This window comes from Elgaria multicarinata, chromosome 8 (genome assembly GCF_023053635.1).
Source record: "Elgaria multicarinata webbii isolate HBS135686 ecotype San Diego chromosome 8, rElgMul1.1.pri, whole genome shotgun sequence".
NCBI lineage: Eukaryota > Metazoa > Chordata > Lepidosauria > Squamata > Anguidae > Elgaria > Elgaria multicarinata.
This window is the reverse complement of record NC_086178.1, coordinates 92,639,592-92,664,971: the sequence shown is the minus strand read 5'-3', so window position 1 is coordinate 92,664,971 and position 25,380 is coordinate 92,639,592. Positions and strand designations below refer to the sequence as shown.

At 42.9% G+C, this 25,380-nt stretch overlaps 2 protein-coding genes across 2 annotated transcripts in view; one reads left to right on the top strand and one right to left on the bottom strand.

The window, feature by feature from the left end:
- The window catches only part of LOC134403006 (prosaposin-like), a 298,719-nt gene that overhangs the window by 32,796 nt on the left and 240,543 nt on the right, over positions 1-25,380 (top strand). The window contains exons 6-15 of the mRNA XM_063133016.1: positions 781-924; positions 2,289-2,348; positions 3,356-3,361; positions 3,676-3,795; positions 5,558-5,653; positions 7,012-7,195; positions 7,757-7,929; positions 8,938-9,018; positions 10,977-11,078; positions 12,330-13,406. Coding sequence (XP_062989086.1) covers positions 781-924; positions 2,289-2,348; positions 3,356-3,361; positions 3,676-3,795; positions 5,558-5,653; positions 7,012-7,195; positions 7,757-7,929; positions 8,938-9,018; positions 10,977-11,078; positions 12,330-12,365 — 1,002 coding nt within the window. The 3' untranslated portion in view covers positions 12,366-13,406. The remainder of the gene's footprint in view (positions 1-780; positions 925-2,288; positions 2,349-3,355; positions 3,362-3,675; positions 3,796-5,557; positions 5,654-7,011; positions 7,196-7,756; positions 7,930-8,937; positions 9,019-10,976; positions 11,079-12,329; positions 13,407-25,380) is intronic.
- LOC134403005 (cadherin-23-like) overlaps positions 15,017-25,380 on the bottom strand; it is a 42,182-nt gene continuing 31,818 nt past the window's right edge. The window contains exons 17-25 of the mRNA XM_063133015.1: positions 25,029-25,285; positions 24,706-24,803; positions 24,212-24,332; positions 23,385-23,464; positions 21,875-21,915; positions 20,828-20,888; positions 19,486-19,615; positions 18,736-18,858; positions 15,017-16,339 (exon numbers count right to left, since the gene is read on the bottom strand). Coding sequence (XP_062989085.1) covers positions 16,013-16,339; positions 18,736-18,858; positions 19,486-19,615; positions 20,828-20,888; positions 21,875-21,915; positions 23,385-23,464; positions 24,212-24,332; positions 24,706-24,803; positions 25,029-25,285 — 1,238 coding nt within the window. The 3' untranslated portion in view covers positions 15,017-16,012. The remainder of the gene's footprint in view (positions 16,340-18,735; positions 18,859-19,485; positions 19,616-20,827; positions 20,889-21,874; positions 21,916-23,384; positions 23,465-24,211; positions 24,333-24,705; positions 24,804-25,028; positions 25,286-25,380) is intronic.

The following is a 25,380-nucleotide window of genomic DNA, read 5'->3' as shown; positions in this document are numbered from 1 at the left end:
ACTTTATGACTTCAATCAGGTGTAGATGACTGCATTTCATAAACAGGTTAAACCATTGCTGCCGGTCTGTTTGCTAATGCCCTCATCTAGAACTTTGGCCCTGGTCTAGAGCAAGACTCAGTTCTACAATATATGAAGGCTGGCAAATTGTCCAGTTCAGGGAGGATCTTCCATGCTAGAAGTGGTGCATAAGTCTGAGCTCACATGCCACTTCTGTTTTGCCCAATGTTTTGTGCAAAATGTAAGGGTGCACTCCAGGATCCTCTATTATTATGCAGAGGTTTATAAGGCACACTTGGAGGGCCAAATGAGAAGTGACATTAATTGCATGAATGTGATTAATGTGCACATTTTTTGAGTTATATACATACATAACAGCCATGGGTAAGCCAGAGAAAACTTACCCATGTGGGCCTGGTAAGTTTCATTATACATCACCATCTAGTGGTTGTATTATAATGAAACACTGTCATTACACGCTGCTAATATCTTGTGTTAACATATCAGCTTATCTCCAATTTTTTTTAAAATGGGATAAAACTCAAAAAGTGCAGGAGGTGCTCTGGAGGTTGACGATGTCATGCAAACGACCCGCAAATGTCTGTGAGTGACCAACCACGAGCTTGCAATAAAAGCCTCTTGTAGAAATGCTGTAATGCTCCAGCATATTAACAACCATTCTAAATGCCACTGCCTTTAATAGAGAAGCATTGTCAGTACTAGTTGATGGACAAGTGTGTTAACCCTTTGTTTCTCTGCTCTTACCTTTTGTTTTGATAGATGGGAGAAAAAACCTGCAGTCACTGCATGGAAGTAGCTGCTGAAATGCAAGAATCCATGAAGAGCAGCCCCTTCCTTGTCCAGTCCTTAGCCATTCATGTCAAACGGCAATGTGACCTTCTGCGATCTGACCTGATAGATGAGGTAACCCCCTCAGTATTTCATTCAAATGATCAAGTGATATTCCAGTGTGCCAATATAGATAAAGACCTGATGAGGTTTTTACCTGTTTGGGCAGTATGCTGGAAAGTGGTATACGTATTGTAAAATGAATAAAATGAATTGTGCACAATAAGGTGTTTAGTGACAGTTATTGATGTCTCTGACTAGAGACTTCCATTGACGACACCAGGGTGAGGAAGGCATAATTTTGTGTGGCTGACCTCAGAAAAGCCACTTTTCAATTATGCCACTGTTTCTTCATCAAACATTGTGGTAGTATCGTTTAGTTTTGTTTAGATGGATTTTTTTATATATAAAACCCTGTGCATTAGGGGTGTGCACGGACCCCCCGATCCACCCCGCGGGCCGATCCAAAAATTTCGGATCAGGCCCGCTCCGCGCCGCCCATAGTCCGCTCCTCTTCGCCGCGGAGCTCCGGCTCCGAATCGGAGCTCTGCAGTGGAGGGGAGTGGTGCCAGGTAAGGCCCCCCTCCATCCTCTCCCTTACCTGCAAAGCCAGGTAAGGTACCAAGGGGGAGGGGCCTTACCTGCATCCGTCCGTGGTCCCTCGGCTTCTTCAATTGAGCCCGTGGCTCAACCAGGAAGTCTGGGCCGCAAGTCTGGGCCGCGACAGTGACAGGGCCCGGTAAACCCCACTTACCTTTCTTGCGGAGCTCCGGATCGAGGCGAAGGATCTGCCTTCACCTCGATCCTCTTTGCAACGCTCCGCTGGCCCCCCAATCCTCTTTGCCTCCGCTTTAAGGGGAGGTGAAGCACCCCGCTCCGCTTCTAATTCGCCGGTCTGATTAGAAGCGGAGCACATCCCTACTATGCATAGGCTTATGGAAAACAGGCCCCTTTATGGTTCAGCAATGGCTGTGACTGTCATTTGTTATTGAAAGGATAGATTCACACAACCATTATTTCTCAAATCTCAATTCTAATTATCACGCAGTAGTTTGTTTACATCTTGTTCCACAACAATCTTTTTTTTTTTTTAACATTTCCACGTAGCAGGTTGGCTGGGAAAAGGAATGGCCCTCCTCGCATGTAAGTTTCACAAAGCTTAAGGTGCTGAGGAATAGACCTGAATTCTTTCATAATATTTTGGCTATCCAACTCAGGTTGAATTGGAGATGCACGCCAAACACCTGTTAGGCAAGCCTTCCCCAACTGGGTGCCCTCCAGGTGTCCTGGGCCACAACGCCCTCACTTCAGGATGGAGATGATGGGAGTTGTAGTCCCAACACATCTGGAACTGGCATGGAGTTCTCCAAAGTGTGTCTGTGGGTTGAAGATCGTGGGTTGCTTTGTTAGTAATTATTGGAACTGTTTTTCTTCCATAGTGCAAGAAATATGCCTTTGGTTACTCGCATGCTTTTGTGCAAGTCCTGATTCACCTCTTGGTAAGTTGATTGCAGTAGCAAACTTCTTGTCTTTTCCAAACACAAGAGCAGGATCTCTTCAGGGGCAATTTTATGACAGCAATGCATTGTAATATTTTACGACACTAAGTGAGATATTGTAGGAATGCGATTGCTCTTTGTGGGAATACAAATATCAGGAGATTAGGAAAACTGGGGACTTGTGTAATAGGGACCTATTTGGTAAACATATGTAAGGAAGGGAGGCAAGTTGTGGTGAAGTTTGCAAACTTTTGTGGTATGATTCCCCAAGTGTCCGGCACTTGATTTTGTGTATACCTGATAACCTTTAGCTGTCCAGGAGGTTTCTTCTTCTGATCCTGACGTTGTCATCACTGTGCCCCCAGTATTAGACCCATAATTTCAGTACAAACAAGAATCCCAGGGTTGTGTCAGTCTATTGCAGAAAAAGCAACAGTCTTAAAATGAACATCTAGAGTGGAACAAAGTTTGTGGGCAGGAGCCTGTTTTGTTTGATGCAGTCTGGAGAGGGATGGGTGGATGGGGACAGAGGGGTGAAAGCAAGGTGCTGCTTTCTGGAGGCCAGGTTTAGCCCAGTGGGCTCCAGTTGCTGACTTTTATCCTCAGGCACTTGGGTGATTAGACATTATGATTCTGTCAATAAAGCCATATTCAGTATGGCAAAGACTTCATTTCATATCTAAGGGAGGGATGCAGCGCAGCACGAACAGCGCCTTGAGTTTGCAGCGCGCAGTCTGCCTCTGTGGAAGAGTCTCACCTTCTAGCAATGGTAGTTTAATAGCTGAACCTCTAAGGGTGGTGGTTGAAAGTGCCCACGTAAAGGATTTGTCATATGTAAATCTAACCGGGAGAGGGAAATAGCGAGGGACAGTGCTGGTAGATGAGGGTTTTGTTCAGTTTTGTTTCAGCAAGCTCAGCCTGTAGAATTTATTCTCTGAATTCTTTTCTCATGATTTTTAAACTATGTTTTCTTTCATTCCGTTTGCCTGCTTTGATGCTGATCACAGGAACAGGTATGTGAGAATTAGTTGCCTTCTAGTGGTTTGCTTTAATTCTTAAGTCATGTTTTGCTGAGTCTTTGTGGGCTGTTTTCCCTGACTAGTGGAAGGTTGGGGGTTGAGGGAGTTTGAAGTTTGAGCACAATGGCGAGTTTCATCATTTCTGGCTGTGGGGAAACTCTTCCTCAGGCAGAAAAATGACTTGGCCCTGGGTATCATGACAGAGAACTTAAAAACAACAACACCATGATACAAAGGAGCACCATGTTAAGTTATGACAATAAGAGAAATTGAGCTTTGGTCCCTAATGAAACTTTCTCCCATTCCAGCCACCAAAGGCTATTTGTGGTAAAGCTGGATTCTGTGACTCCGCAGCATCTGAGCCTTTTCACACTTTGGTGCCAGCCAACCATGGCCCCCACATCTTGGATCTGGAAGCACCTGTAGAGGTAAGAGTAACAGACCCCCTAGTGCTCTGCCGCACCAAGACAGTGACCCCGTAGCCTTGCTGGAGCAAGCCAGACGAGAACTGCGGAGCAGAGTTTGCTGCTGCTCAGTTTTCCTAAAGCCAAATGCCAGGAAAAGTCTGGAGGCTCCTGCTTGAGCAAAACTTCAGAGGCATTTCAAGGGAAGTAAAATGAGCATTGACATAAAGGCAGAGAAACATGTCTGGAGTGTTCTGCATGTTGCTGGAGGTTGCTGGATTTTGTCTAAAGTGAAATTTAAGGAGAATTTTAAGGGTACCCCTAAGAGAAAAGAGGAATAATTTGAAAAGTTTGGATAAAGATTAAATATGCACAAACCAAAGGTAGCCAGCCAGGAGGGGGAAATCCAAAATCCATATAAGGGCAATACTTTTATTAGGCCAACCCCAAAGTCACAAAATAGTGTGCAAGCTTTTGAGTGCTTTAGAATTCTTCATCAGGCTAGATGGTAAATAATGTGGTTGGAAAGAAACAGATGAGCTGATGTGGTAGCTGTGGAACTGCATTTAGTCACATGAGGTTAAGATGGGATGTGAGAGAAGGTGGCAGGCATCCAAATTAGGCTCTCTAAGTGCGTTGATGGTTTCAGGTGGCACTCTGTCCTTTGGAGGACTGCTGGGATGAAGAGATAAGTCAACAAATACTGGTTGATTCCCCCATGTTTTTAAAAAGATAAGATCCATCTGTTTCACTCCTACGTGTTGCTACTTCTCTTAATTTCTTCTTGTTTCTGGAATAGTCACATGAACAATCTCAGCCATACGTAGTGAATGGGATTAAATCAGAAAGCTAGGTAGCCACTGAGATCTGGCTACTTGGCATCATTTAAGGCAGGGGTGGGCAACTTGTTGTGGCCTATGATGCCCATTATCCTTCACCATTAGCTATGTTGGCTAAAGCTCATGGGAATTGTAGGCTAAAACATCTGGAAGACCATTGGTTACCCAGTCCTTATTTATGGTCAAACATTGAAAGGGAGAGTGATTCTTCCTGTATCAGTCACGTTAGTCCTGTATCAGATCTGAACCAATTGGGGACACACGTTTAGGGATATATGGGTTGTGTAAAATCCATTGTGTCTGTGTTTCGTCATTTGTCAGGTACCTTTCATTCCATCATGCGCTGATTGACAGAATCTATTTTTCACCCCCGTTTCCTAATTTGCGCAAATTTGCACAAGGGAAAATGCACAAATCTCCCCATTTTCATGTTTTAGCCTATGGGGGAAATGTTCTTTTGGGGCTGTTTCCCCCCCTCTCCCTTGCATTTTTCTACCATGAAATTTGTGAAAAATTGCTGAAAGTTAAAAAACATTCCACAAGTCCATGGAATCTGCCTGTCGAGGGAGTAGCCAGTCCGCTGCTGAATCCTCAGGTCAAACTCATAAAAACTTGAACTCATTTGGTTCCATTCAGGATTTCTCTGACCTCCTTACGCACACTGAATGGAATAAGGCTTCTGCGACTCTATTTGGTTATGTGCTGATATTACTGAGGGTGTGTGAAGTTAATTCAGAACGAAGGCAGGGCTTCCTGAATAGGCAGAAATATCTGAACGCTTTCAACACAATCATGAAAAACTAATCAAAAGCGGTGTGCCCTTTTTCATGGAAAGTTTACCTCTAGCTTAGCCCTTGTGAATATGATTTTACTACATTACCTTTATTTGTCCCATTTTAAATAAAGTTGCATTTGATGTAACAGACTAGCAAATCTTCATCTTGCAGAAAATTCTGAACGAAGAACAGCCCTATGCTTTATGTGGCTTCTGCAAGAAAATGATAGAATTAGCAGAGAGCATGGTGGAGAACAATGTCACAGAAGTAAGTAAGGTTGAAGAAACCTCTCCTATATTGCGGGATGGGGATGGGAGTTTCTACGCTCATTTCTGAGGCCTGCAGGATCGTTGCTATGAGGGAAGTGGGGATCAGAGCACCGACCCTTGGCTTTAACTCCCTTCGGGAAGTTTAATCAGTGTCTAATTTCCATTTGTATGAGGCCTTCCATTTTAGTCTGCAGTTGGTATGGAAACACAGCTAGGTTTAGGATGACTTGGTGCAACCTTTGAGGGCTGTATAGAAGGAGGAACAATTGAGGAAGCTGATCTCCAGTTTTAAGGAGACCGACCTGCCATAAAGAGGGGAATCAAGCAGGTGCAGCTTTTCTCACTCCAGCATTGGTCACAATGTCTTCTTCTACCCAGCACTCAAAAGTAAGGAAACACACACACCCCATCTCCTTTGCCTGTGATCACACCCTGGTTGGGTTATTAAGCTCATTAGTAAATCGTTAGAACATAAGAAGAGCCCTGCTGGATCAGACCAAGGGTCCATCTAGTCCAGCACTTCTGTTTGCACAGTGACCAACCAGCTGCCGACCAGGAACCCACAAGCAGGACATGGGTGCAACAGGACCCTCCCAACCATGCTCCCTAGCAATTGGTGTATATAGGCTTATTGCCTCAGATACTGGAGGTAGCACATAAACATCAGGGCTAGTAGCCATTGATAGCCTTCTCCTCCAGGAATCTTCTGTTTCTGCTATTCTTAGAGCAAAGGAGAGATTGATCAGTTTTCTTGAGTTGTTCTGATTTGACAGCAGTGATCCATGCCATGATTACATCATGGCTAGACTATTGCAACGTGCTCTACATATCCTGGAGCACAGTATCAGGATCAAATATTGAAAGGTCTGCACTGGTTGTTAATTGTTTTCCAGGCTCAGAACAAGAAGTTGGTTCTGACCTTTAAAGCTGTGAACAGCTTAAGGCCTGGATATGTGAGTGACTGCCTATCTTGGTATGAACTTTTTGAAGATACCCTGGCTTGCAGAGCCCTGGTGACTGAGCACATGGGAAGGCACTTTCTACTTCATTTCTCCCAAACTCTGAAATGCACTCTTTTTGGTGTTGTGACTGGTCTCCACACTCTCTGCATTCCAGAAGGGAATCACCTTTTTAATTTGGGTTATTAGATTGTTATGATCTTATGGTTGTTTTTATCGTTTCATTATGTATTTTTTTATTCTTGTTTTTTGAATTGTTGTAAACCACCTTGGCTGGTTCCAGGAAGGCCATATAGATGATGATGATGATGATGATGATATCATCATCATCATCATCATCATCATCATTATCCTACCAACCTTCCTACTAACTATAATTTCTGCTTTAATGTTTCAGGAGGAAATAGTCCACCAAATGGTGAAAGTCTGCTATATGTTGCCCCATGATGTCTTACCCCAGTGCAAGGACTTTGTCGACTCCTACGGAATGGCTATTGTTATTATGCTATTGGATGCAACTAAACCTGAATCTGTGTGCATCATAATCAAATGTTGTCCCAGAGATGTCCCTTTAAGCACTGGTAAGTTATGGCACTTGCTTGAACCCTTACATTCCGACAGGTGGCCTGGCATGAATTCATATCAATAGTGCGCTTTTTAAAAAGGATTTTATCCCCCTCTTCCACAAAAAAGGCTCACACAGCGGTTCACAAAGTTCATTTTTTTCTGAGACCTTCTGAGGGTAGACAGGAGGTGACCAGAGGTAGAGACTTCTTGGTGGTAGCATCCCAGATGTGGAACACGCTTGCCAGGGACACCTGGCTTTCACCTACCTTGTTTTTACCTGGTCCCTAAAAGCTAACAATCTTTTTCTCCCAACTTGGATGATGTATTTTCTCTTTACTCCTCTCTGTTTCTATCGTTGTTGCTTCTTCTAATATGACTTTGTTGTTTTGTTTTGCTCAGTTGTTGCTATGTTTTAATTTATGGTTGTGAGCTTTGGTTGTGTGCTGTCTTGGAACTGTTTAGGCTGAAAAGTTAATAATTGAAAATAAATAAATAAAACATATAGGATTTTTTTTTTTAAAAAAAGCTGGGATTCCAGATTGCAAACTCTCTAATGGCCCATTCTTTCTCCTCAGAAGGGGCAGCTCTTGAGCAGCTACCGAAATACAACGATGGCGAATTCTGTCATGCGTGTACACTTCTTGTTAAATACTTCGACGAAGAGTTAGCGAAGAATGAAACACAGAAACAGATTGAATCCATGCTTGTTAAAGCTTGCGAGTTACTACCAGATACTTTGGTGTATTCAGTAAGTGTCTTAAACGGATATTGTGGAAGAGAGATCTGGATTTTTTCTTAAAAAACTAGGATGCTGAGGAGAGAGGGAGAAAGGAGTAGGGAGATTTCTGTTCCCCCCATCCTCTTGCAAAGCAGGCCCTACCATTAGACAGAGAGAGGCAGCCACCTCAGGCAGCTGATTTTGGCTGTCATGAAAGGGCAACAACTTAGTTACTTAGTATATTATTATTGTATTTTTACTGCCAGGGAGAGGGAGGGGTTTCCTGCTTCAGGGGACAAAATACTTTGTTCAGACATAGGTGCTGATCACATTCACCTGTATGTGTGTGGGGCTGTTCTGCCTTGGGTAGCCAAAGGTCTTGGGATGGCTCTGCCCTCTTCCCACACCTGGTGAGCAGTTTGCTGTCTGATATATATATATATATATATATATATATATATATATATATATATATATATATTTATGCTGTATTATGAGCATGCTTTTCCTGAGAGGAAGTAGAAAAGTGTTTATCCTCTCCCTGAAGTGGTCTTATTATAAAAATACAACTGGGGGAAAAATAGCTCCTCATAGAATTGCCACCAGCTTTGAGATAGAGTGGGTGGAACATGCAAGTAATTTGTAATGGTCAAAAAGGCTTTGAGAAGATTTGTGAAATTTCATGGCACATTTGGTGGTTCTTGCTCAGGAATTGAGTGACTAATGATCCAGACTGATGAAGGGGTGTGTGTGTGAGTGAGAGAGAGAAGGGGGGCATTTCTGTATATCTCTAGACCAGCTTTCCCTCACTTGGTGGCCTCCAGATGTGTTGGAATACAAGTCCCATTATTCCCAGAGATGACATTGGGAATTGTAGCTCAACACATCTGGAGGGCAACAGGTTGGGGAAGACCTCCCAGAGTCTGGATTTAACTTAATTTGTTAAAGGCACAATCCTATGCACATTTAGATAATTCTGGCTGGGAATGCTGGGATCTGTAGGATTGGTTCAGCCTCACTCCTTTTGCTTTGTTACAGTGTGATCAACTTGTGTCGCAATATGAGCCAGTTGTCCTCGAACTCCTGATCCTGATCATGGAACCAAAATCCTTGTGTGCTGTAAGTCCTGTCTTAAAGCTTGTTTAGACTCGAAAGAAAGCTTGGATGAGCAATTTAGGCTGCTATCCTATACACATCTACCTGGGAGTAAGTCCCACTGAACTGAATGCAGCTTACTTCTGAGTAGACATGCATAGGATTGCACTGTTAGTTCCTAGGGGCTGTCTTCACTGCACCAAGTGGGTGCTGCGTTTCCCCTGAACCCCATGATTTCACTTACCCAGGGTGGCATTGGGTAATCCCTGTGACAAGGGAGCACAGGGTTTCCGGCAGTCATTTGGGTACTGGAGCTACCTCCCCCCACCCTCTTTCTGGCTTCCAGCCACCAATTGCTGGCCGCCCTCCATCAGGACCCCTCCCTTGGATCGGCCACAGGGCAAGGTCAGACAGTGAAAAAGTCGGGGTAAGTCCCTGACTTCCTTACTGCATAGCTTTGCGTAAAAGCTCACGGTGGCTGCGAATTTGCGGCTGCATCATGTAAGTGATGCAGCACAGATTCGCAGCCACCATGGGGCTTTGGGCGTGTAGAGGCTGCCCCGTAGACACTTGCATGATTTCCCAGTCCTGTGAAGCAACAGGTAGATGTGTGGTGTTGTGCAAGTTTGAAGATAAATGTAAACTGACAATTCCGGCCCTGTTCTCAGTGGGCGCTTTCAGATGAGGCTTTAACCTGCCAACACCCTGCCTCATCCACGAAATCTTATAAGGGCTTCTATGCAATGACGACTTTCGCTTGTAGCCCTCTCATATTTTCCTGCCACTTCTTCCATCATTTTTCTTACCATGGAAAACCTGTTAAGTTAGAAAAGATGGAATGGCTGCTCAGGACTTTCCACTTGTTATTGCTGAGACCCCTGCATCTGGGGGCACCCAAGGTCAAAATATGAACAGAAGAGTAAACACAGTAAGAATGTGTTCTTTGCTTCTCTTGAAATCTTTGGCATTAAATTAAGACATTTGTAGTTAGCATGAAAGCAGAAGAAGCCTGTTGCCTGGGAGTTTTTGAGCATTGCAACAAATATACCTAGAGCACAATCCTATGCATGTTTAGACGGAAAAGAAGTCCTACAATTCCTAGCATGTCCCTTCCAGGGAATGCTAGCTGTTGTAGGACTTTTTCTATGTAAATATGCAGAGGATTTCATCTCCAGTGTAGGAGTTTCCTTTGTTTTACCCACATATTCCAGCTAATAGTATTATTGAGAGAGTCTATAATATTAAATGTCATGCTGCCTTGCTCTTCAAAATCTCTCTGTTTTTGTATGGCTTGGCTAATGAATGGGAGATCAAGAGGCAGATCACTCAGGCCATAGCTAGACGGAGCTTTATCCCGGGGTGATCCTCGTGATCGTCCCTGTGCGTTCACATGGTGCACAGGGGATCCCGGGATCATGGAGAGATTATCCCTCCCTTGCCCCAGGATATGGCCCTACACTTTAGGCCTGCTTTTTCCAGTCTCGGGCTGATCCCGAGACCACAGAACAGGCGGGCGTCGCTGCTCCTTGCGGTTACTTGCGCACGGGGTGCAGAGCCCCTCAGGAACTCTGCACCCATCGGGGTGGGGTAGTATGAGCAGGAAAATATTTTAAAAATTAAAAAACACTTACCTGTTGCACACTAGCACTTGTGTGCTCCTTCCTCTTTAAAAAAAAATCCCAAAATGGCGGGCGCAACGTCTCTACCTCTGAGGTCGCTGCACGCTGCATGTAAACAGAGGGGGAGATCTCGCAATAAAAATATCGCGAGATCTTCACCCTTCTGTCGCACTAGACTGGTAGGTCTAGCTGAGGCCTCAATTACGCAGTCATTTAAAGGTTCTTTCATGAGGTCCCTGTAAAGCTGCCCTGGAACATCCTGCTGCTTAGAGAAAAAAGAAACGTCCTGCCATAAGACAGGAACGGCAGTAATGGCACAGGAGTCATTGTTTTTTATTTGTACTCTGCTTTTTTACTATACAGAAGATAGGAGTGTGTCCTACATCTGATGTTGTGGGCATGGAAGCCTGTGCCTGGGGCCCTCGCTACTGGTGCAAGAACCTGAGGACTGCAGAACAGTGCCAGGTAAGGAAGGAGAGATTCCTCATAGAGTAAATGGGGCAGTGGGGAGGGGAGTATTGAGTTTACAATGCAATGAGATTCAACTGGCAAAAAAAGTATCTGAACCCAGTGAAAACTAAGCACTTTTTCTCTGCACAAATTTCTGTGGAATGCAACAGAATGGGTTTCAGACAGAAATAATTGATTGATCCCAGTTGGATTAAATATTGTCTGCTACATCCTCATCAAATGATTCATTTCTTTCTTTAGTCATAAGGTGCTGAAAGTATAAATAGGACAATGTAATCGACGGCTATAAAAAGAGCAAAACTGGGGGAGCAAAATTCCAAATTACATTATTTTTAAAAATTGGATTTGCAAGCAAGGTTCTTCTGCGGAAGTGTGATTCTGGGGTAATGATAACCGTTTAAACCCTCTGTTGCCTTCTCCTGGCTCAGCCAATCACACAGAACTACTGATAGCTTCTGAACATTGGAGCAATGGTAAATAGAGCCCCCCCGCCCCCGCCTTGCCCCTAAATGTTTTTCCTATTTGTTTCAATAGAGCAGGGCTGGGCAATTTGTGGCTTTCTCCTCCCATCAGCCCTAGAAAACAGTGGCAAGGCATGATGGGAATTGAAGGCTGAAATATCTGGAGGGCTGCAGGTTGCCCAGCCCTGTATAGAGGTGGCCAACCTTCCATGCCCATTCCTTTATGCACATGGCTGAGTTGTCTCCTTTGAAAGGCATTGAGACTCCCTGTTTGAGAGGTGACCTACATGCTCATTAAAGTGACACAGGGCATGATAGTATGTTTAAAAACTCATGTCTGTAATAACTAGTTGAGAAACATTGTCACACTATTCTGGCAGCCAATGTTTGGATCAGGATGACATATAATTGATGATTGATTAAGTCCCTTTAATTTCACGTCTAAGCAGTGGAGGCTGGTGGCTCTGATTTCAGTGGGGCTGTAAATCCACTCTGGATTTCAGTCAGAACTAGCCAGAACGCTAAAGCTGCTACCCAAGATGCCAAAATTATTTGGGGGATAGGGATCAGCGCCTGGCTGCATCCAGGCACATGCAGTTTTTATTTAAACTGAATTGAAAGCAAGATTACTTGACGATAAAAAGTCCCCTCTCATTTCCTATCAGCAGATTTAAAAACGCTGAAAAGGCCTGGAGGCTACCAAGTGTGCCAGAATTTCAAGAGTTCTTGTCAACCAATTAGCAAGCTCTTTCATGAGTCCCCTCCTTCTCTCCTTTTTCCGCAGGCCACTGAATACTGCAAGCGTCATACATGGAACTAGAGGAAGCCCTTTCCTGGGAAGAATGTTGGCTGTGGTTTTAATTAACGCATCCTGGAATTTGGCTGGCTGGGAAACAGTGAAATGTCTCAACCTTAGCGGAGCCCTATCTTCCTTTCCCACCTTTGGTTTAGCTTGTAGGCTGCCTGCACTGCCTGCACCTGCACTGCTCAAAGGGGGAGGCAACCTTTTGTTCACAATGCCCTGGGTCACCTTCCTTCTGGTTTTGACTCTTGAGCCATGGTGGGGAAGGGACATGGGTGCGAAAGAGAGGCTGGGAGGGTGGGGGGTTTACTTGAGTAGCTAAGAATTTCCTTAGAACATGTTTTATTATAATATGAACAAATTGCCTTATGACAATAGAATGTCTGCATAATAAGAATAAGAACAGAACCGGCTTGTAAATGAATGTTGAATTTTGAGTATGTCTTTGTGTAACTTGGGGGAGATGGTTTAGGGCTTTGTGGACAGGTGAGCTAAAAGACCCACCAAGGGCCACTAACTCAATTCTCGCATCAGTACTGAAGGGGGAATCACCTTCTAACTTCCCAACTCATGAATGGGTGTCTGACCTTGAGGCTGAAAATTCTAAGGCATCTATATTCCTATCATAAACTTCGAGTGTAGACAAACTGAAAGAATTAGAAAGCACTGTCTGATTGTCCAAATGAAGTATGGGCAGATATAAGGTAAGGGAAGAATTTGCTGCCTTTATTTGTATAGCTTAAACCTGGTTTCAGTTAAAACCTTTCCTGTTTGCAATACAGCACCCAGTCGTCCCATAGGAGGATGCACATCACCATGGTTCAGTAGGCACAGGTGAACATCATGACATGTAATCTAACATGATGGAAGGCGGGTGCATAAATATTTTAAATACATAAAATAAAAATGAATTTACACATTCACATTGGATGGATGTGCAGAAGTGTGCTTAATCAGAGTATAATTACGTATACTGGATTTTAGATTAATGAAGGCTGCTATCCTATATCTGCTTACTTGGGAGTAGTCCCTATTGAAACCAATAGGGCTTACTTCTAAGTAGGCACATATAGGATTGCACTGTAAGAAATGAATAGCCGTTAGTTTTTTATTGGAACGGATGGGCGCAGTGGTTGGCATTTTAAAAACAACAATGAAGCAGCTGCTGTTCCTTTTATAACGTGTTGGAATACCGAGCAATGAACAAAGGAGCAAGTGTTTTATTTGGGCCTCTCTGTACTGCAGGAGTTGAGGAAAGTCGTCAAGAAACAGCCAGCATTAAGCAATGGCATCCTTGATTTAGGGTTATGACTCTGCAGTATAGACTTAAAGACAAATTCCAAAGCCCTTGGCTTTTGTTACCGCTTGCAGTCACACAGACATCTGAAAATGCCAATGACCTCTCAAAGACATACAGAAGCTACACTTGTTGGTAAGTGCTGCATATAGATATGGGCAGTTTTAATCGCTGGACAGAAGACAGAACTTCTATAGGTTTGGCTTTTCACATTACAGTGCCGCAGAGGTGAAACTCTTTTGCCATCCACTACAATTCCCTCTTCTATATTGCGATTAAAGGTACAGCAGCACGGCTCTGGTTACCATTACCTGCAGAGAGAGGGTAGAATCTGCACTTTCTTGGGAACATGTGTGTTTTCCATACTTACTATGTATGACTTTGGACTCTGCTCAAAACACGTCATGGGAAAATATCCAGTTGCTCCTAAAATAACATTATCATGAGTATTTTACCATTAAGAAACATTAAAAAGTTCTTATGAACTTGATATTGACTCTTGGTTTTTGTTAAACAAGTATTATATTTGATTCTTGCTTAGGTTATATGCTAACAACCTTCAGAGGATCTCTCTCTGATATTGGTGACCTGGGTACATCACAAGCTGCTCTTTTCATCTGTTTCAATTCAGAGCACCCAGTGTGTTATATTACTTACACTGTATTAAAGGAAATATTTTGGCGGAGGTGCTATGAAATGCAAACGAGGTCTCTGCTGTGTGTGTTTTCTAGGTCTATGGTTTAAGATCACACTCCTGAAAACTGTGTCATTGACTGCATTTCCAGCAAAGCTTTTGACTTTAGAACAAGGAACAGAGACATTCACGCAATGAAGTGGTGGTGTGGGCAGTTCCAGAAAATGAGTCAAAGGTTGTGCTGGGCATAAACAAGATTTAAGAACTCTGGATTATGGCCATGTGTAGAATATGATACCTGGCATAGAATTCAGCATCTTGAGAATATTTGCCTCTCAGTTTTTAAAAGCAAGTTTCTAGTCCTTAGAAAATTTGGAAAAATAGGCAGTATTTAATGAATGTATAAATCTGGGAGGAGCAGTTTGTAGTAGTCAGGGAGTACATTCCAGTCCCATGAGATCCACTTTATCTTAAGCAACTTTAATATTTTTTTTAATAGTACCTGAAGACTTTAATGCCCTATATAATTTGTTCTTCATTTTCAACTACTATTTCTTCATGCCTCAGTTTTGGTGCTCTTAGCCTCTGTTTTGCCTCTGTTTTGTTATATGCTTTTGCCCTCTCAGTTATATCGAATAGCCTGAAAAGCTGAATCATGAAAGTGGAATGATGTAAATAAGGTTTTCTTAATTTGCATAATTTATTCAAACTGCAGAATTGTGCACGTTTTATATATATAGCCTCCTGAAGACGGCACAGTCATAATTCCCTTCCTTGATAGTTTTATGGAGAGAGGACGTACATGCTGATATATTGATAAGCACAATTATTGCTTGGATTCCTCAGCGCATACGGTACGGGGCAATCAACCTAAACAAGTGTTGAAAACTGTGCCCAAGATTGTTGAGGTGGGAAATATAAAACACCAATTAACCAAATTCATGTATAATGTATTTCTGGTTCCTTTGACAGACCATTCCAAAAACGCTCAACACTTTACTGCTTGAAAACAAAAGGAGAAGGGGGGAAAATTACACACAAACACTCTACGTTCAGAACCTGAATTAATGTCGCTGTGTTTCTTTCGATGCTGCAGTGTTTTGGTAAGCCAGCAAAATGAAAAAAAAAATGGCTTCAGTTTTTTTTCCTTCTGGAAATGTGACAACACAGATTAATGCCAAACAGATTTGTGGAGCTTCCTGAAGTTTTTATCACACAGTCCCTGTGTGTAAGTTGATATTCCTAAGATCATTTTAGCTGCATTCTGTTGGCAGCCATCTTTCCCCACCACGGCTACTACCACGATGGTGGGAGAAACATATCGATGAGATCCAGGATGTGGAGAGCCCAGTCAGCTCCATGAATGGGACATGGCACCATGATTATTGCAATTCTAGCCTTTTGTTTATGCCTCAGGGCCTCCCACTGCTTTTTTAAAAAACACTTTATATTTAAAAAATAAAATTAAAAAGTTATGAGTTTAATGGTGTAAAAGCAAAACAGTCCTGAGCGCCTTCACCCCTGGGATTAGGCTCCCCAAGGCTGCCATAACAAAACAGTTGGCTATCTTGGTCAGACTTGTTCTGGAACACATGGTGGCCAGGCACGGGTGACCTTGGCCTCTGGGTCTTCTTCTGCCACGTTTGTCCCTTGGTCAGTACTCTCCCTCCTGCAGCACCAGTCTGTGTGGGCCCAGGCTTCCTTGGAGTGCTACACCAGTGATGCCACTTCTAGTCATAATTCTGTGATTTCCAGTGGGCTTTCCATGATCACATCCCTCATCTTGTGCATAGGGGTGGATTTGGCGGACTCGGTGCGGGCGTTCCTGTCACAATAGGCCCCTCCATCAGCAGTCAGTGTCTCCAAGGAGCGGCCTAGCACTTTCTGGTCATCTTCAGGAAGGCTGTTGAGGTCAGAGGTTAGGAGAGTACCTGTGCTGCCATGGACCACATGGATCCCATCAGGTCCCTTGAGCTCAATGGGCTGCTTATGCCGGAAACGAAGACTCCCTTGGCTTGGACTCCTTTGTTCTTCCTCCTCATCCAAATCATTCTGGATCAGCTGGAAGAAACCCCAAGTTGAAATCAATACACCACAGTGTTTTTCATTCATTCTCCAGCTAATCTGACACCACTTTTTTCAGTTACGGGTACATTTTCTTCCCGAGCTAATTTGGGGAGAGTATAAACAGCTCCTGCTGGAACTATGTCTACAAACCCTGGTTATATATCTAGAACCTAGCCATTCCTTTCAAGATTCCTGGGCGTGCAAATGTGAACAGTCTGGGGCACCTGGACTGCCCACTTTATTCGAAAGGAGGGAATCTAAGTGTACACATGTCTGCTTTCTCCATTAAAATGAACAGAGAAGTCATTGTAGGCTAGCACATATTGGGCAAATGTAATATACATTAAAAAGACTCAATTGTTTCTGCCTAATGTGCTTTACTTGTTTTCTTTTTAGTTAGGTGGACAAAGAACCTTGGGCAGGGAGTGAGATTAGGCAGAACGAGGATGCGGAGATATCTGAGGTAGCTACAGAAAGTAACGAACTGTTGGTCCCAGTAAGTAAAATGGAGGGACAGAAGAAATTGGCACTAGTCCAATATTACAACCCAGCACAGGCAATTACTGGCTCATCTCCTCTGTGCATTTGGCTCTAAGGATAGGAGAAAATTTCATTTGGTCCACATTTTTTTAAGCAAACCAGCCCAAATCTCACTTCTCGGACTTGTATGTGAACTGGAACACCTCCTTTGAACGCTGCAATGCAATTCTTGGCTCAACAATTGGATTAAAACGTGCATATTAGGAAAAACTGTGTATGAAAATAAATGCGAATTTTCTTGTAGTTCTTTTAAAAAACAACAACACGTAGACTATATGGAAATTGGACAGGATGGACTTGTGATTGAATACATGAGAAACTGACACAGACTAAGTATAGATTGATCTGTCCATCCCTATGTGGCTCAACATAAAGGATATAATAAAGTAAGCAAATAGATTGGAGGAGAGAAACAAGTTGTTCTCTAAAAGTGTTTCCCGCTTCGGTTACAATCCAGCCCAAGTAAATTGCTTTCAATGCATTTAAAAATGTGGAACACTGTTGAACTGTGGTCGAAGAATGAAGAATTCTCAGGGGAGCGTCTTCTCTATTGATGGAGAGTATTTTTAGCCTGCTCCTTACGAATTATCAGTAAAAGAAGACTGTCCCTGCCTGGAGGCTTACAATCTAAAAATCTCTTGGCATCTTTCTGACTACTTTATTATGTCCTTCATAAGGTGATGAGCAGAACATGCTCTGGCTTTCATCCCACCCCACCCCCCGTTTCCCCACTAAACTCTGTTTTTTCTAGTTAAAAACACATCTCTTTGCAACTATCACTCTTGGTTTTTGAAGGAGGCCTCATTTCTATCTGTCGACCTCATGCCTTCATCCTTCATTGCTGAGCGTTTTCTGTATGAATCATTGATCGGGGGGGCTTCCCCCATCTCTCCTTTACCTATGCACTTTTTGAAAGGCTGTCTACCTCGCAGGGATGGAAGACGGATTCTAGTTCTTGCCGTTTAACCCCTGAAGATGCAAAGGGGACTCAGTACTGTGGCAAGGAGCATGAATGGACATGCCTAGCATGAGGCTTACAGGCCAAGGAGTTAGAACACACATAATGTGGCTAGTGCATACAGAGATACATCTCTTTTGCTGCTTTATTACACGTCTTTATTCTTGTGCTCATAGATCTTCGCGCTACAGAGAGAAATAGCTGTGAGCCCCACACAATATATACCGAAGGCTACAGCTTTGAAAAGCAGACACTGCATCCCAGAGGGCACAACAAGCACTTTTTAAGAACCCCCATGCACAAACAGACTCTACCTCAGAGACCGAGGACTGGTCCCCATGACTGGTGGTGGCTTTATGCACCATCCGCTCAGCAAGCAGTCTTTTCAGCCGCATGTAATCATCCAAGACTACCTTTAAGAGAGAGCCCTGGAAGGAGGGAGGGAGGGAATGGGCAACAGGAGAAATTACACTGGGCCCTTGACCACTTGGCCTGAAACTTACCTTGCTTAGGGAATCCTCACGAAAAACTATTCCAAAGTCAAATGGGTATTTCCACTACATTTTAAAAAAAATCTGTCTGGCGCAGCGACCCTAAGACCTTCTGAAGTTTAGAAGAAATGCTTTTGATTTACAACTGATATAATACAAATTTATAGGATACCCCAACCAACTGTATTCCTAGACCAGGTTGCAGATTAAAGATGGTGTTGTGAAACTGGGTGAAATCTAGAGCTCTGTTCCAAGTTAGAGATATATATGTAGATGTTGAGTGCCAGAGGAATGATGGCTTTAGAAGGATGACAGCTGCTGCTCTGGTGTATGTTGCAGAAGCCAAAGCTAATTGGCCATAAACCTGCAGACTACTGAGTCAAGATGCAAGGCATACTCACCTTAATGGGCCCTTCTCGCATGATTTGGCCTAGTTTGGCAATGTTGTCATATTCCTGGATGGCTGCCCTCAAATAGCGATCGTCTTCAGGTTTGGCAGCCGAAGGCTCTCTTCCAAACGTTCCCTAAAATGAAGAGAAAACAGTTTCTGAAAAGAACTGGAGGGGAAAAAAACATTCCGAATTTTTCCAGGAACACTCTTCCCTTCCCTAATGTCTCTGGTTAGCTATTTATCCAAATCACACCTAATTTCTTCTGGTCAACCCCTTGTCAATATTTAATTACCACATAGGCATCAGGAAGTTGCACAAACTATCAATAACAATAAACAGGGACATATAACTAACAAACTTAAGACATATTCCTATGCATGTTTAGACAGAAAAAAACTCCTACGCTTCCCAGCATTCCCCAGCCAGTTGGGAAATTCCAGGTGTTGTAGGACTTTTGATGACTTAAATGTACATGGGCCATATATGAAGGATACCTGTTGATTCTCAGTCACATTCTAATATATCATGCCCACCCATATCAGACTGAAGAAAGTACCATATTTTAGTGCAATGGGATGGTGAAGCTTAACAAAGTGTCAATGTTCAATTCTCATTTATTTGCATCACCCAAATGTGTTCTGTTGCTTCATATCGGTATGATTTCTTTATGCTGGCACAGGCTAAAGGCCAAATTAGGCCAATAGGTGAGCTGACTACACTGTGATTTTAAGCCCTGAAAGTAAGTGGGTGCCATCTCACGTGAGTCCTGGCTGGGCTATTCCAGAGGTCTGTTATTTCGCTTAGATTCTCAGGTAGGTCGTCTTCATGTTCTGCTTGAGCTGCCAGCTCCAGGTTTCTGCAGAAAGGGTCTAGCCACACGGGATTTGCTCTGTAAGGGTTACACAATATGACTAAAGAACTACAGTACTTTGGCCCACACTGTTGCAGGTAATTTTAATCACTTCTTTCAAAATACACTCACCCCTAAAACAAAAAGAACTTTAAAAATACTTCTTAAAATAGAGCTAACTTCAAAATAAGCACATCATAGGCTCAAGGGCTCAGTCAAGTGATGGTGTCCTTAATTACATGACATGGCATTCAGATAGCCTCCAACAGCCATTTCATTGTGGGCCACATCACATATCACATTTGTGTGTGTGTACATCCAAGGTGTTTTACTTGTACACCTAAAAATGATGCATGAGATTATGAGAAACGTGTATTTTCAAACATGTGCATCAAACATACCAGTGAGAAAAATCCAGATACCACTGCCAACTTAAATATTATTGAAGATATGGAAGGAGGAGGGGGGGGGGTCTTAAAACTGATTTAAGCACATACAGCTAAACTGGTGGAACCAGACTTCTCTGCCCGCTCCTCCCCATGACCACTCCTCCAGCCCCTCCTCTGTCTCCTCCAGGGTTGGGGGAATCTGCTTGAATGGAATCCCTGAAAATGCACCTTCCATGAGTGAAGCTCGTCCACCCATGGAAGGCAGCTCCTGGATCCAACCTAATAAATAATAAGCAACAGTGGCTATGCTTTTTTCTCCCAACTGACTAGTTGCAAGCAGCAGTTATTCAAGTCAGAGATATTTGTTTGTTTGTTTGTTTTTATACACTACCCTTTCTTGCAAGGAGCCCAGAGAGGGATATAAACCTGATTTCTGGGTAGGTTTGAACTCCTAGATAATCCCAATTGAGCACTGGGAGGAAGGCAGGGCAAGATGGAGGTTGAGAGCAGAAAGCATTGATGAGAATGGCATCCCATCATGTTTCTGGCTCTCCCTTTCTCCAAGTTAATCCATTGACAGTACAGCCGGCTCCTAATTTTTTGCTTTGAAAAGGCATCCCCAGTCACACAGCTACATTAAGCGGGGAGCTGGGAGTGGCTTTGGGTCCCTGATCAGTAGCCACTTATGGGCAAGCTTAGGGTTCCCATCACATAATGTGTGAAACAGCCATTTATAATATCCCCAACTCCTGCCAACTGCTTGAGAATGGCCCAGAGTGAAATAAATGGGACTTACTTCCACATAATGCCTAGGAAAGGGTTAACTATTGCTAGGCATTTCTGAAATTGTTGAGAAACTTACCCATCAAAGGAATATTTGTTTGTATTTGGCATATCCATGATGTCCATGAAACCTCGGTTACCTGTAGAAGGCAATGGGGTGGAGTTTACTAACACTCATTTGCTCCAGCTGGGTTTAGAGTTTGACATCTCTTTTCTTACTGGCCCTGTGGCCTGTGCCTTTAACAGCAGCCTGACACACAGAAACATAGCAGTGAAGCTTTCCCTGCCACTTATCAGCATGCCAAAGGAAGTTTCACAGCTTAACCTCTGACTGGTTGCTTCCACATTAGCAGTTTAGTTTGGAATTTTTATCCTTTGTTCACTCACTTTTTATGGAGAATCCAGATGGTGTTGTTGCCAACCTGTTGCTTTCCAGTGTTTTCTGAGTTGTCCACCCATCTTTTTTCAGACCTGATTTGTGGCAATTTTAAAAATTAAAACACAATTGCAGCACCAGCCTGCCCAGCCTATCAAAGTACTATTGAAGCTTTTCAGGACTACTGTGCCTTTAATTAGAAGCTTCTTCCTTGCAGTTTCTGCCCCATTATAGCTTCTGTTTAGTGTATCAGTGCATTACTGTTGAGTATTAGGCAGTCACCCAAGGTAGAAGGGTGGCTAATTACATATTTCCTCTCATTACTACCTCCCTCTTTCTTTCTTTATAGCAAATTGGCAGGATTTTGCAATAAGAAATGGGGGAGAAAAGAGGAAATAAGTAATTAATATCCCCTCCCCCTGTTAGAAGCTGCAAGGAGGAAACTGCTAATTAAAATTGCAAGGGACCTTTGCTGAATGGGACCTAATACTGAATAAACATTATAAAGGATCTTGATCATGATGGACAAGCATTACACTAAGTGCTATGCACTACTCTAATTTCACTTCCAGCTGACTGTGGGAAAGCAATATTTCAGCAACACTAAAGAGCCATAGAGTGGAAGCAACCTGTGTCAGGCTACTAGCTTGATGAGCCAGTGTTAAGAGCGATGGCAACCCCCCCCACACATTTTTCAATGATTATTTCCCCCCATGAGCAGAAAGAACAGGGATTCTCAATATCACTTACCTGTGGAGCCAGCTACAATTGCTTTCAATTTTCTTTTGTGTCTGCAAAACAATTTAAAAGAAGTAAATAACTGAGAAAGAAGAACACAAGATTTGTATTGTGAAATCTGCTCGCAAGTGTAATGTGAATTATTGCAGACCCTTAAAATCATCTCATATGTTTTATTTCTCATCAGAAAATGGTAAGACTATTGGTTGAGAACTTTTCATCTAACGCCGTTTTCATCTAATTAATGTGAGTTTCAACATTCTGAAGCAATTCTCTCTAAATCAGACATTTTAGAAACGAAATGCATTTATCCGATTCAGCTCAATTGTTTATATGAAGTTATGCTAAAATACCTACCTACATTTTTAACATTGCAAATTCTGGTCCCAACTTACAATGGGATGACTAACATCAGGAAACAGGTTTGCCCTTGCTGCAACAGTAAGGAGTTGCTGCATTCTTCTCCGGCAATTCTCACCCAGGGATCTATAACTGCAGCAGCAGACCTGTGCAGGGCTCCACCCTGACCCTGTCGAGGCCAGCCTGGACATGAACAGGGCGCTGGCAACAAAACGAGGCATAATTTAAAGCAGCAACCTGATGCTCTGCAAATGCATTGGACTACAACTCCCATCACCCCCATCCTGCATACCCAATGAGATCATGCTAGTGGCATAATAGAAGTTGTAGTCCAACATATCTTCACAGCACCAGGTTGAGGAGGCTGCTTTAAAGGTAGCAAATCACTTGCGTCACTAAAAAGATAGGAGAGGCACTCAGTCACCCTGTTCGGATGATCAAACAAGCCAGGGTTATCAGATCATGGGTTGTTTGTGAGTACACAGGAATGAGCATGCTGGCAATCACTTGCTTGCCCACTTCTGCTTTGCTAAACAGAATTCTGGGTTTTATTCCAAGTGAAAGCAGTGAACATTCAGGAGCCTTCACGCTCTCTTGCTCCTGATCACGCAAACTATGGCCTGTTTGATCGTCCGAACCATTGTGGGAACCACGCTCCCACAATGATCTGTTCTCTCGGATGAGTGAGGGAGATATACAGCCATTACTACTTCTGTGAATCTCCAAATTAAGGCTTCCACCTTTAATAAATACAGGACATTTATTTTGACTTGTTGGCTGTTCAGCAACCAACAAAATGTTGCAATGTAACATCTTGAAAGCGGGCCCTCTTGGTAGTAGCGGCCACCCTCTGGACGCTCTCCCTGTATGGTTTGGGAGTCAGAAAGTGTGGTGTGTTTTAAATGCCTCATGAAAATGTTTTTGTTCAGACAAGCTTTCCTTGGCTTATCATGATTCTGCTCTGTTTCACTGTTTCCCTTTTATTGTTTCTTTTGTTGCTGAAAGTTAAAATGTTTTAACATTGTGTTACATGTGCATTTTTCACTGTGATTTCAAATATTCTTATATGTAGAGATTTTATTATATCAAGTGGTATGCAGGTATTATTAATCATGAATTAATTAATACGAAATATATTGTGCAGGCCTTGAAGGCTACTCACACTGTTCTGTAGTACCAATTCATGAGGATAAACAACATGGCTGCCAGGAAGAGGAGAATAGCCAGAATGATTATTGCCATCTAGAAATGACAAGAAACAAAACAAAACAAAGACAAGACAAACCATTACAGTAGGGATGGCATTTCTAGAAAGGCCACTGAATTAGTGTAGACAGTTGCCTTAACTAGGGCGACCATGTGAAAAGGAGGACAGGGCTCCTGTATCTTTAACAGTTGCATAGAAAAGGGAATTTCAATTTTTATACTAGAGTGACCAAATACAAAAGAGGGCAGGGCTCCTGCAGCTTTCTCTCTGGTAATGAAGAGGGACCAGAGAGAAAGCTGCAGGATCCCTGCCCTCTTTTGTATCTGGTCACTCTAGTATAGCTCCTGCAGCCTTAATGGTTAGGATGAGGAGATTTCACCAGGTGCTGCATGCATACAAATGACACCTGCTGAAATTCCCTTTTCTATTGAACTGTTAAAGATACAGGAGCCCTCATCTCCTTTTCATATGGTCACCCTATCTTCTGTAGAATATCAATATCTGACCCGGTGCTTCCACATTACATGCTCAGGTAGCTGTGAGAGAATATGAAGGGTGAATTTACCTTGCGATGGTTGATGCAATTAACCTGCATGAAAATGCTTCATTTAACATGTGTTGCATTCACTCTAGTGTCCCTTTGACAACCACCAACTCAGGTATAGCAGAGTCCCATCATGACAGTTTCTTTTGATATAGTGCTAGGACCAGCTCCTCAAAAAACATAAGAGCTAGAAGTATATTATTGCTGACGGTATAAAGGACCTTCTCCTCCATCTTACCTGCAGTGCTGAGAGGTCATCTGGAGCCCTGGCAGTGATGGCGGGTTGAACATCCAAGACATTGTAATTCCGGAAAAGATTCTTCAACTGTTCCTTGTTCTCGTCAATCATTTGTATTACTCTGGGAAAAAGTGTTGAATATTTATTGATTCAGCATCCTAAGACTAAAAAAATACCCTTTGCAAAACTGATGAGAATGATCAAACCTCTATAATTTCTAGCTCAACAGATTCTGGAAACTCATTCCATTAAATTGTTTTAGAAGCATCATGGAACCAAACATCCAAATTATTTTTCTTTTCTTTTGTCACAGTGTGAGAGTCACACTGGTTGTTGTATAATTAGAGTGTGAGCCAGGAAGCCACCTGTTCAAATCTCACCTCAGTCATGAACGCAAATCTAAATACACACACACACACACACACAGAGAGAGAGAGAGAGAGAGAGAGAGAGAGAGAGAGAGAGAGAGAGAGAGAAAGAAGGAGCATCTTTACCGTTCTACATCCAGAATCCGATTGGTTTCCCGGTTCACAACATGGATCAGCAATTCTGTTTGGGCAAAGTTCACGCGGCCTTTTTTGTCAACATGGAACTATAGGAGAGAAAAAACAGATATCCTTTCTTCTATCCCACCAATAGCATAACGTTTTTGACTTTTTTTTCTGTAACAAACCAGCTCCATGGCACACCATCACAAAAGGCTGGTTTTGTTAGGAAATTGTCCATGCTTTTGCCCATCTTTCTTAACTTCAGTGAGAAAGAGCACAAGTTAACCGCTTATAAAAGAATGTGCATGTTGCCCCAAAGCAATATTTACCTGCACGTCATCTGTGTTGACAATGGCTCCTGTGATGTTGGACAAGAGGCTGATGAACTCTTCCTCAAATTGCCGTACTTTATCTGGGATCTCATTGATTATGATCTTTACCCGCTGATCATCCCGCAGGATATAGATGCCCACAACTGCAGTGTCATTATGACCAGCCAGATCTGAGGCTATGATATCCACCACAAAGTAGCCAGGGTTGTAGGCAGTGAAGAGGTCAAAGGTCCGAAGAATCCCATCAAGGTTACCTTAGAGAAGAACCAACGAACCCAGATTTAAACCTGGCCTACATATTCAGAATCATTGCATTGTACAACCATGTTGAGACTATACCACTTTAGAC